The sequence below is a fragment of the Mauremys mutica genome, chromosome 3 (genome assembly GCF_020497125.1).
Source record: "Mauremys mutica isolate MM-2020 ecotype Southern chromosome 3, ASM2049712v1, whole genome shotgun sequence".
NCBI lineage: Eukaryota > Metazoa > Chordata > Testudines > Geoemydidae > Mauremys > Mauremys mutica.
This window is the reverse complement of record NC_059074.1, coordinates 150,240,503-150,253,172: the sequence shown is the minus strand read 5'-3', so window position 1 is coordinate 150,253,172 and position 12,670 is coordinate 150,240,503. Positions and strand designations below refer to the sequence as shown.

Below are 12,670 nucleotides of genomic sequence, written 5' to 3'. Positions count from 1 at the left end.
ACCCCCTGGAAGACCTCTGTGTATCCTCATGGGTATGTGTGCCCCTGGTTGAGAACCACTGGTTTAAAACACCAAAGACTGAACTGCCGCTCTAATCCTACACAGATCTGCATAGGTGGCTGCGTGGAACACCAGCAAGAACTTAATTCCTTGTGATACTCCTTGCACAGGGAGGAATCACAGACTGTTCCATCCAGTGCACTGAGAGCTAAGATTCCTGTTGTGAACAGCACCAGTTCAGGGAGCTAAGTTCCTTACATGGCTTTTGAGGTTAGCAAAATCATCAACTATTTTAGAGGAAATTATATTGGTCATGTATTGTGAAGTCAGAGAGGAAAGCATTAATTAACTGCTAATTTTTCTTAACATATGTTTGTTCGTAATTCAGAAGCCTACACATATATTTTGTTAGGGTGGAATTCACCTAATTTCAGAGGGCCAACACCAGGCCTTCACCAGGGACCTCAGAGGTGAACTGGACCTTGAATGGGCCCTTTGCAATATGACAAATTTCACCCTAAATGATTTGGTAACTGAAAACTTTTAAAAAGATTTATTGTATATTTAAAATTAGAAGTATTTAATTCACCTTTAAGTCACAAATCAACTGAATCTGACTGTCTCATTCTAATGCAAGGCCCAATTCTCCTCTTACTTGCACAATTTTACACTAGTACAACTCCAATTATTTCATTGGAGTTACTCCTGATCTAAAATTATGTAAGAGGACAATCAGGACTCAAGTTTATAAATTGTACATGTATTAGCCTACAGTAAAATAAATCAAAATTACAAAAAAAATGAATACCAAAAATTTTGTCTATGGATGCATTGGATGGTAGTGTGCAATTAAACACAGTAAACTGCCTTTTTAAACGCTGTGGGATGTCATTACGGCCTCCTCCAGGGTGTATCATAGCTGCTACTAACTGTACATCAACAATTGTAGTGAAGTCTCCAGGTTTATCCAAACTGTACATTCCTTCCATTTCCATCATCTGACGAACTATTTCATTTGTTACCTATAAGATTATAAAACAAATATTAATTACCATTTCAAAGGAAGAAAATGGAAATATGCTCATCTTCTAATTTTCTTTCTTCTTGCAATCTCTCCTCTTAGCCTCAGAGCAATTTGTTTTTATCTTAGTCTAGACACAGACCACAACACCTCCAAGACTTTCAAGATCACTTATAAGGCACTACCTTACCTACATGGCAAACCACCAGAAATTTTTTAAGAGCTTTAAAATATAACTAAATGGTAATAAAAACACTGTCTCACTCACTTTGACCAAATAAAGAAGTATTGTCTTGTTGTTAAGGCACTGAACTAGTACTCAGAGGAGCTGGGTTCAGTTCCTAACTGTGCTGCAGACTTCTGTGTGGCCATGGACAAATCACTTAATCTCTCCATGGCTCAATTTCCCATTTTGAAAAATGGGGAAAATACTGCTACTTGCTTTCTGCCAACCTTTCTCTAGCTTGTCTATTTAGATTATAAACTCTTTGGGAAAAGACAGCTTCTAAATATATGAATGTACTGTGTTTAACAAGTGGATCCAGTCTTGTCTGGAGACCTAGGCTCTACCATAATACAAACAAAAATTGGCATATATACCGCCCATGAAATATCTTCATGATAATATTTATATCAGTTGGTCTTCCCATTTGTTGGGATGTTCTGGTGAAAAGATTAATAGAAGGAAATTATTAGGTGAGTATATTTAGTATTCCCCGGCATAATTTCTCCATTAATCATTGATAAGGAAATGTATCCATCCAACAGGTGACTGGTGACCTTGGGAAGTGAGTGTGTCCTAAATCTCCTCAGGAGCTGAGTTTCCTAACACCTATATGTTTCCACAAGGCAATATGTTATGTATCTGGTTATGGAAACTTCCATGACTTCTTTCCTTTGCTTTTTTTGGGTGGCAAGAGACATACTAGGCTGTGGGTCTTTCTTATGTGCTATGTGTAAGGAAAACAGATTCATTGTGCTCTTTGTACATCTATATCTTGCCATCTGTTTTCTGTGATATGAACTGGCTTTGGATAAGGACAGCAGAATGAGAAGAGTACAATATCTTGGGAAATGTGGAGTGGAATATTCTTATTTTAAATAACTCTAGGAGCAATACTAAGAACTAGTTTGTCTGCATACAAGACACCATATGGCTTTTCCACAAATAATACAGAACTCTTTTGCAGAAATGTATGGTTTACTACAACTGACTGGTCCTGTCAATTTAATGTCAGGCTGAACATTTGAATAACATGCTGTTTTAGGGATTATACTGCTTTCATTAGAGCTTTTAAAAAAATGACAAAGTTAAGGATAATATATGAAATATGACTCCTAAGTACAAGATATATCTTCAGAATATCTATTCTACTCCCTGATGTTTAATAATACACCATAATCATATGGATTTTCTATGATTTACAGTTTAATAAAAACACTGCATTGTAAAAAGGAGTAAAATGTTTACTGTATATGAGAAAAAATCTGACTGATAAAATCTGAGATTCAAATATTCTTCTTAAATACTACAGAATATATTTTAGTCATATATTCTTATATGAAGTTTTCTTCTATACCTGATCTCCCCATTCATTAATTATTGGCATATTAATATCATCAATAAATACGGTCATTCTTCTCCCGCCTGGTGGTCCATAAGTACTACCCATGCGTTTGTCCACATAACTCTCTATTGTCCTCTGAAGAAAAAGAAAAAGTTTTAATTTAGTATCTACAATACCAGCATATTTTAAAAACATTTTATATTTATATTTGGAAAGGTTTTTTTTTTTTTAATTTGCTGCTTGTTGCCTTGAGATAGTGGAAAATTTCTTATCTGATCATTTTCTTTTTGTCAGCAGTTTCTCATCTCATTCTTCGCAAATAGACTGTCTCTCTCCCCCATGGAATGCAAAGGTAGTCTGGAATTATTCCTGGAGGATTTGGGACTAAAACTCCTCACCTCATGCCACCAGGAGAATTTTTTTCAAAGTAGTAAAAAGACTCCTAACAACCGATTATTAGCATTAAGATGATAACCTCAAATTATATTAATGAACCTTAAGGTGTGTTGAAGTCTTCATTTAAAGAAAAAAATCAATTTGTTTTGAATTGTATTTTGGTCATTTAAACTACTAGGGTGGGTAGATTGAGGAGACTGATCAACTAAGACATTTTCAGTTCTAGTGCACAGCTTCTCCCCTCAAAATTCACTATATGGGCAATAAAGAGTAATGAATTACTAAAGCAAGATGAGAAAGAATAAACTAGAATTTAAATTATTAATTACAGTAGAATAGTAAGCAGAAGAGGAGGTTACTCACCTTGTGCAGTAACTGATGTTTTTTGAGATGAGTGTCCCTCTGGTTGCTCCACTCCAGGTCAAGGGTGCGTCCCTGCACCTTCACTCGGAGAGTTTTACAGCAGTGCCCGTATGGGCCGCGCACACGCAGTGCCTGCCTCACGCTCTGCCAGTGCCTCAGTAGCGTGCGTGCGGCATGGACTCCTCAGTTCCTTCTCTACAACAGAGCCTGCACCAAACTCCGAAGTAGAGGGGAGGAGGGTGAGTAGTGGAGCACCCACATGGACCCTCATCTCGAAGAATGTCAATTATTGCACAAGGTGAGTAACCACCTCTTCTTCTTTGTGAGTACTCCACTCCAGGTGACTTAAAAGCAGTACCTCTTAGGATGGTAGGGACTTCGGATCTGGTAAGAAAGCCACTGACAGCAAAGCTTGGCCCACGTGAGTGTCCATCAGGGGTCCCTGTGTGAGAGTGTAATGTTTGACAAAGGTGTGCTCCGAAGCTCATGTGGCAGTCTTGTAGAAAACGGCAACAAAAATGATTAGGGATATGGAGTGTCTGCCATATGAGGAGAGATTAATAAGACTGGGACTTTTCAGCTTGGAAAAAAGACAACTAAGGGGGGATATGGTCTATAAAATCATGACTGGTGTGGAGAAAGTAAATAAAGGAAGTGTTATTTACTCCTCATAACACAAGAACTAGGGGTCACCAAATGAAATTAATAGGCAGCAGGTTTAAAACAAAAGAAGTAATATTTTTTCACACAACACACAGTCAATCTATGGAACTCCTTGCCAGAGGATGTTGTGAAGGCCAAGACTATAACAGGGTTCAAAAGAGAACTAGATACATTCATGGAGGATAGGTCCACCAATGGCTATTAGCCAGGATGGGCAGGGATGGTGTCCTAGCCTCTGTTTGCCAGAAGCTGGGAATGGGTGACAGGGGATGGGTCACTTGATGATTACCTGTTTTGTTCATTCCCTCTGGGGTACCTGACATTGGCCACTGTCGGAAGACAGGATACTGCACTAGATGGACCTTTGGTCTGACCCAGTATGGCCGTTCTTATGTTTTTATGCTGGCAAGGGGGATGTTATGTAGAAATGCTATAGAGGATGACACAGATCTAGTAGAGTGTGTCTTGACTGAAGTCAGAGGTTGTATGTGCTTTAGTTAGTAGCATAAGCAGATGCAGTCTGATATCCAGTTAGATATTCTTTGGGTGGATATCGATTTGCCCTTAGAGTGTTCTGCTATTGAGATAAAAAGTTTTGGGGAAGCTCTAAATGGCTTACTTCTATCCAAATAAAAAGATAATGCCCTGCAAACATCAAGGGTGTGCATTGCCGCTTCAAAAGGATTCACATGCAGCTTAGGAAAGAAGGTTGGTAGATGAATAAGTTTGTTGAGGTGGAAGGACCTCTCTCTTAGGGAGAAATTTAGGATGAGTTCAAAGCGTGACTTTATCTTTAAAAAAGATAGTGTACGGAGGTTCAGCCATGAGTACTCCAAGTTCTCCCATGCATCTGGCAGATGTAATTGCCATTAAAAATGTAGCTTTCATGGATAGATGCAGTACGGAGCAGGTTGCTAGTGGTTCAAAAGGTTTGCGCATCAGGGCTATGAGGACCAAGTGTAAGTCCCCTGGTTGCGTGGGTGGTCTAGTGTCCAGATACAGGGTTTGGATGCCCTTGAGGAATTTCTTTGCGATTGCCCACCCTAAGATCATTGTGTCATCGATCTTTTGGTGAAACACTGTGATTGCTGCTAGATGTACTTTTAGTGAGGTAAAGGAAAACTCGGATAATTTAAGTTCTAGAAGGTAATCCAGTATAAGTAAGAGAGAGCGGAAGCAGGAGAGGTGTGCCTGGCGGAACACCACGTGGTGAACTTAGTCCATTTATGAAGATAGATAGTAAGTGTAGATTTTGTCCTACTATGTAATAGCACTGTTCGGACGTGTTTGGAACAATCCAGTTCTTCATTAGAGAGCCATTGAGGAGCCATGCCTTGAGGTCGAGCATCGCTATGTTGGGGTGGTGTAACTGGCCCCTGAGTTGAGATAATGGGACCGGAAGAGGAGAGAGCGAGATCAGGGCACAAGCAGACATCCGTGTTAGAAATGGGAACCACACCTGTCTGGGCCATGTAGGAGCTATTAGGATGACTCTGGCCCTGTCTGTCCGTATTTTCTGTATCACCCTGTGGTATTGGTGGGAATGCATACAACAGATTGTTGGTCCATGTGATCATGAATGCGTCCCCCATGGAGTGCTTTCCCAGACCCGCTCTGGAGCAGAATCTGGGGCATTTCATGTTGGTCGCAGTTGTGAATAGATCCAGTTGACGATAACCCCAATTGTGGAAGATGCCATGTAAGACGGTACTGTTTATCTTCCATTCATGGTTTAGGGGAAAAGATCGACTGAGCTCATCTGCTATGGTGTTCTGTGACTCGGGCAGGTTTGAGGCTGAGATATGGATGTTATGTTGGAGGCACCAGATCCAAAGTTTCCTAGCCTCGGTGCATAGTGAATGGGATCGAACTCCCCCTTGTCAGTTTATGGAAAACATATATGCAGTGTTGTTGGTCATCACCCTGATCCTTTGTTTCTTGATGAATGGAAGAAAGTAGAGACAGCATTTCGGAAAGCTCAGAGCTCTAGAAGATTTATATATAGTGTGGTTTCTGTAGGGGACCATAGGCCCTGAGTCGTGTTATGTCCCAAGTGTGCCCCCCATCCATTGAGGGAGGTATCTGTCGTGATTATAAGCAAGGGAGGATCCTGCGAGAACAGGACCCCAGAGCACATGTGTGGTAGAATCCACCATATTAGTGAGTCCTTGACCTTTGGAGGCATAGTTAGTAGTCTGTGTAGTCTGTGCACGTTTGGTTTGTAGACTGTGGCCAACCAGCCTTGTAGGCATCACATGTACAGGTGTGTGTTCTTGACAACGAAAGTACATGCAGCCATGTGGCCTAGAAGTTGCAGGCAGTTGGGGGCTGACACCTGTGGGCTGATCCTCAACTGGGCAACAAGATTCTTTATGGTGTAGAATCTGTCTGATGGTAGAGATGCGAACCCCGTTGTCGAGTCTAGGTGTGCGCCTATGAATTCCAATTGTTGGGTTGGATGTAGTGTAGATTTGTTTATATTTATTTGCAGGTCAAGACTCTGGAAGCAGTCAATAGTCATCTGCGTGGATCGGATGGCTTCTTCGCGGGTGTGCAACTTCAGCAGGCAATCATCCAGGTGAAAGATTATTATCCCTTTTTTCTGAGATGTGCCGTTACCACCACAAGAATCTTTGAGAAGACATGGGGTGCTTTGAGAGGCCAAAGGGTAAAACCTTGTACTCGTAATTGTCTGAGCCCAGGGAAAATCTGAGAAAGCATCCAGGGGCAGGGTATATAGTGATGTGAAAATAAGTGTCTTGCATGTCAAGGGCTGAAAACCAACCTTCCTGCTCCAGCACTGGAATTATTGCTGTTAGGGTAACCATCTTGAATTTTTGCTTCTTGATGAACTTGTTTAATCATCTGAGGCCGAGACTGAGTCACCAGCTCCACTTTTCTTTTGTATCAAAAATAGTGAGAGTAAAACCCCCTTCCCTCTGTGCTGAGCTGGCATCGTCTCCACAGCACCTAATTGCAGAAGATGTTGAACCTCTTGTCAGAACAAGTGGTCATGGGAGGGGTCCCTGAAGAGGGATGGGGGTGGGTAGGGGGTACGGACAGGAAGGGGATGGTATAGCCTGAGCGGATGACCTCTAAGGCCCATCTGTCTGTTGTGATAGCTACCCAGTTGGCATAGAATGGGAGCAGAAAGTGCCCAAAGGGGTGGATGGTTGATATGAGAGCTGTAGTGGGCGGGAGGTCTTCTATACCCTCAACCAAGGCTTCAAAGCTGCTTATTAGGAGGAGGTTGAGATGCTGCTGGTGTTTGGGGGGTGGCACCATTGAGGTCTATTTCTCTGGCATTGGTGCTGCTGATGGTCATACAGCCTTTGATGTTTTTGTGTGTATGCTGGATAGTGTGGGATATTGGTAAGCCTGATATCTGTACTGTCTCCTTCTTGTGGCAGGTGTGTGGATGCCCAGAGACCTCAGTGTAGCATGTGAGTCTTTCATGGTGTGCAGCAGTTCATTAGTTTTGGCTGCAAACAGCTTCTCGCCATTGAAAGGAAGATTTTCTATGGTGTTCTGTATCTCCTGTGGGAATGAGGAGGAGCTCAACCATGAGGCTCGACGCATGACCATGGCTGTAGCGGTGGACCTTGTGGCCATATCAGCAGCATCAAGTGTGGCCTGGAGAGCCGTGCAGGATATCATCTGCCCCTCAGAGACCACAGCTTTGAATTGATGTTGTTTTTCTTCAGGAATGTCATTAAGAAATTCCAGGAATTTTCCATAGTTCCTGTGATCATACTTGGCTAAGAGAGTCGCATAATCTGCCACTCTAACTTGTAACGTGAAGGACGAGTAAACTTTGTGGCCAAATAAGTCCATCCTCTTACTGTCCTTATCTGATGCAGTGGACCAGAAATGTTGCTGTTTGTTTCGTTGATTGGCCGCTTCAACTACCAGCGAGTTGGGTGCTGGGTGTGTAAAAAGGAATTCAGATCCCTTAGAAGGGATGTAGTATTTACAGTCAGCTCTCTTGCACATTGGGGATATCATGGCTGGGGTCTGCCGTATGGTCTTGGTGGTTTCCAGGCTAGCCCCATTGATTGGCAATGCAATCTTGGAAGAAGCAGAGGTTTGTAAAATGTCAGTTAGCTCGTGTTGAGTCTCCGAAAACTTCTCGAGAGTGATTTTTAGCTCGTTAGTGACTCTTTTAAATGAATCTTGGAAATGTGTAAAATCATCTCTCCGTTGTTGGTGATAGCCTCGTCTGGTGATGAAGATGAATTGTTATTGGGTAGAGAGGTGTCGGGTGCGACATCATCTCTTCATAAAAATGTAAGTTCCTCCTGTACAGCCGTAGCGGTGTATGAAGGTGGAGGAGGAGATCGCGCGTCCTCCCTGCATGTGCTGGGACGACTACTGTAATGTCTTCTGTAAGAACCCCAGAGACTCAAATAGGGCCATTGTCCCAGGGAGGGCACCGCGTGCTGGGTCAGTTCCGATGGGTGAGTCACAAAATGCATGGACAGCACTGTGTGCTGGGTTGGTGATGGAGTAACTTGAGTTGGTGCCATGGGAGCAGTTGCGGTCATCTGTGGCACAGGCATGGGAGCAGTTTTTGGCACTGAGTCCTTTGCTGTGACTGACGGTGCCGTGGTGGAGGCAGGCAACTTAGCGCCATCAGCCTCAGCACCTGAGCGGTGGGTGCCAGCAGCCGCAGAAGCACAGATCGTGCCGGAAGTGCCAGTAGCATTGTATGTGCTGAGCCACAGACCAGCCGGCACTGATGAGACCAACTTGGTCGGCAATAATTTTGAGGCTATCTGCTCCCTATGAGGCAACATAGCTGGCCTTTTTTTTGTCAGTTTCTTGTCTTTGGAAGATTTTGGTGGAGGACTCCGCCATGAGGACTGCTGGCCTGGGTCTGAGGCAGGCCTGAGAGATTTCTCCATGAGGATGAGCTTCAGCCTCAGGTCTTTATCTTTGCATGTCCTGACCTTCAGTTTGTTACAGTGGGCACACTTTTGGGGAACATGGGATTCCCTCAAACACCGGATACATTGAAAATGGCCTCCTGAAATGGGAATGGCCTCTCTACACGTTGTGCATCTCTTGAAACCTGATGAACCAGGCATTTTATGGGGTCACTAACTCTGAGGTAAATCTCTTTTTTAACAGGGAAGGTAGGTATAAGAACTAAAACTTCTCTAACTCAGACAACTAAGTTAATTACTACAAATTTGTCTAAGGTAACTCCCGAAGAAGTGAAGAATGAGCAGGACTGCTGAGCTCCGTCTCAGGCCGGGGACGGAGGATTCCGGGCTGCACATGCGCTATAGAGACACCGGTAGCGTGCGAGGCAGGCACCACACGTGCGCAGCCCATACGGGCACTGCTGTAAAATTCTCTGAGCGAATACATAGGGATGCACCTTGACTTGGAGTGGAGCACCCACAGGGACATCTCTCAAAGAAGAAATACAATTACCCCTATATAAAGCAAAGGCTTTTTAAATTAGGGAATTATTTGGGAACCCATGTAGCATCTTCTTCCCAAAGGATGTCTATGCAGAGGAATGGAAACTTACTTTGCAGAGATTGATATGTGCATTTTCTGAAGACAATGATGCCACTCTACACATTTTCCCTGAGGCTCACACATTTTCTATTTCTAGTGCACTATAGATCTTCTAGAAGGTGCCTGGATTCCCTTTGGAACATTTCCCAGATGTCTAGTAAGCCAAATGACACAGGATTTTAGCATCATGCTTGCAGCAACTTTGAGGCCCAAAGGCCCTGCCATTTTGGACTGAATGAGAAACAGGTTATGATCAGCATGTGTACTCCATATGATTGAGATATATCTTTAGAGCTCTACAAACATTCAGTTATGCCCCAGTCTTTTCGAAAGGTGCTTGGGAATTGGATAAAATGATAAGAGAACTATTTTCCAAGAAGCATAGCAAGAAGAATTTACTTTGAGCCAGAAGGATTTTTAGATGCATAAGGATAAACTTTTCCTCATTAAAAGTGCAACATGAGTTTTTATTTAGATAGAAGTATTAATTCTGAAACCTGCCTTTTGGAGGGGATGGCAGCTAGAAAAAGAGGCCATAGCCTTGTCTAATCTGTCCATTATGATTAATCTTGACACCTGTGAATATTCGATTGAGGAATCCAATGTGCCTGGACACAGAATGCTGCTAATCTTGGTATATGCACCACTTAGGGCTTTTCCCAGAAAGGAGGAAGAGCAGTAAGGAGACCCTTCACTCCTTTGAGATTCTGAATCCCTGGCTGAGTGAGGGTCCATTATACTGCTGCCTGAAATCTGAGCCATTTTTTCTGGCAAAGCATGGGTCAATGAGCTGAGAACCTGAGGCAGGACTTCCCAGAAATAACAGCTTTCTCTACGTACCCAGACAGACTGCAGGGACACAGAGCCGATACAGAGTACTGTGAGAGTACCCGGTATGCATTCCTTCAGAATGGAAAAGTAAAGAAGAAAAGGTCTAAACCCTGACTTTTATACCATTTTCTCATTAAAGTTATGAGTTAGGTCTTTAAAAGAGGGTGCTTAATTTTGCCTTTTTGGGACCCAGAGCACATAGAGTTTGCAAGACTGACCCCTTGAGCAAACTGTTTGGCATCCCCTTTCATTCAAGAATCCTTCAAAGGGAAATCCTTGCTCTTATTTGAGGCTTTCCACTATGGTGTCACTGCTTTGAGCAAGGAGACGGAAGCACTAGCTAACTAATTCAACTCTGGCAGTTGCCCTGGCAGTGCAGGTGTCAGTGGCTTGCCTAGCACTTGCCCTCTTGAGCACCTGAAATGCTCCCTACAGTACCTGTTGAACTTGATTTTATGCTTGCATAGTTTATCTGCAGCTATGGTTGGGAACAAAGGGAGTCTGCTAGAGCAGTGCTGCACCAGAGGACCCAGAGGATTAGAGTCTCAACACTCTAATGATTCCTCAACTGAGGAAAAGAAGAGAAGAGCTAGAGGCTGGAGTTAGATCATTACTGTAAAAAAAAGAAATGAAAGATAAAGTTAGAAAACAAAGTGGTTGGGAGAAACTCAACCATCAAGCTTTTCTATAGGATTTTCTAGTGGTCTGAGGTGAAGTGTGGGTCTTAGTCCTGGAGCCCCTAGTGAAAACAGCAAATGGTTTCAGAGTGCCACAGCAAAAAAGCACAGCCCATTCATAAAGAATGAGGAAACCTGTGCAGCAGAATTAACAATTTACTGTAAAAGTGATTTGGTGTGGAATTGTCCAATATGACTAAGTGATTTAAGAGAACAAGACCCATTGACTTTCATAGATCCATAGATTCCAAGGACAGAAGGGACCATTGTGATCATGTAGTGTGACCTCCTATATAACACAAGCCAATGAATTGCCCCAGAATAATTCCTACAGCATAAGTCAATGGGACTTGTGTTCCTAAATCATTTAGGAGCTTCTGAAAACCCCAGCCTTTATCATCAGAACTTCAAAGTATACTTTAAATATTTATGCAGGAAAAAAATACAAGAGTACTGTGTAAGATCTATGATTTTACCTGAAACATAAATGGTTCTGTGGCAGAGGAAAAGTTTAAACTTTTTGACAAATGTTCTTCAGGATCATATTTTTTCAAATAACTTTTAATCATTACAGTCTTTGCAGTTCCCTGTTCTCCTGTGAGCAAAACTGCCTGCAATAAAAATTTTAGAAAGACAGATATTATAAAATTGCTAATTAAATGACTTACTGTATAGAAAATTATTTTAAAGCAAAGAATATATAAAAATAATAAACTACTGTATTGATTTTGACACCTCTAGCCCCTGTGGGTGCCCCCCCAGCTCCCCACCCTCCATCTCCTCTGTCCCCCAAAAGTTCCTCAGGTGTCCCCCCATCACCTCTGGCCCCCATGGCTTCCCCCGCACCCCCATCACCTCCAGGCCCCGCTGCCCCTTCCCAGTGCTTAATTTATATTAAGAGTTGCTGGAGCTCAGCCCCAGCACAAATTAAGCACTTCCTGGGCAGCCGGCGCTGTCCAGGCATCCAGCTCTGAAGGCAACGCCACCAGCAGCAGCAGTGCATTAGTAACGGTAGCATGGAATATGATGTATTGCCACTCTTATTTCTACACTGCTGCTGCAGCATGTGATGCCTGGTGCTCAGTCTGCAGCTGAAGGCGTGCTCTGTGCTGTCACATGGGGGCTTCATCTTGCCGGAACCCATGGCCATCCTACAGCCCTCTGGATATTCTTGGCTCACCAGGAGCACCATTTCAGATTTCGGTGGGGGGTGCAACTTTACCCTGAAAACTAGACTTTTTTGCAGATAATAATTTAGAAATTAGCTGACAGGCGCACTGCATCTAAGTTCTACATAAAGAAAGAAAAAATATATCCAAACACCAATTAAAGTAATATATTAAGTTTATATGTACGTTTAGAACAATCAGGAGATAATACAGCAAGATATTCCCAATCCCAAGTCTTGAAGTATCAATTCTGGAGCTTAACACAGATATCAGAAACACAAGTTTGATACTTTGTACACTATCTTTAGGAGAAATAAATAAAAATAAATAAAATCTGCTTAAAATTTGTTTACTTTTTTTAACAGACACAATCTGTGTTACTGCCACTTTATTTTAGTCAATTGTTTTTCACTCCACTAAAAATGTATTTACTTAATTTTAACATATGCATTT

At 42.5% G+C, this 12,670-nt stretch overlaps 1 protein-coding gene and 1 long non-coding RNA gene across 2 annotated transcripts in view; one reads left to right on the top strand and one right to left on the bottom strand.

Annotated features, from left to right (window-relative positions):
- LOC123366813 overlaps nt 1-7,598 on the top strand; it is a 31,729-nt gene extending 24,131 nt beyond the window's left edge. The window contains exons 4-5 of the long non-coding RNA XR_006578192.1: nt 6,503-6,589; nt 7,422-7,598. This is a non-coding gene — a long non-coding RNA (uncharacterized LOC123366813). The remainder of the gene's footprint in view (nt 1-6,502; nt 6,590-7,421) is intronic.
- Nucleotides 1-12,670, bottom strand: part of DNAH8 (dynein axonemal heavy chain 8) — a 594,173-nt gene that overhangs the window by 158,600 nt on the left and 422,903 nt on the right. The window contains exons 56-58 of the mRNA XM_045010583.1: nt 11,525-11,659; nt 2,602-2,724; nt 809-1,022 (exon numbers count right to left, since the gene is read on the bottom strand). Coding sequence (XP_044866518.1) covers nt 809-1,022; nt 2,602-2,724; nt 11,525-11,659 — 472 coding nt within the window. The remainder of the gene's footprint in view (nt 1-808; nt 1,023-2,601; nt 2,725-11,524; nt 11,660-12,670) is intronic.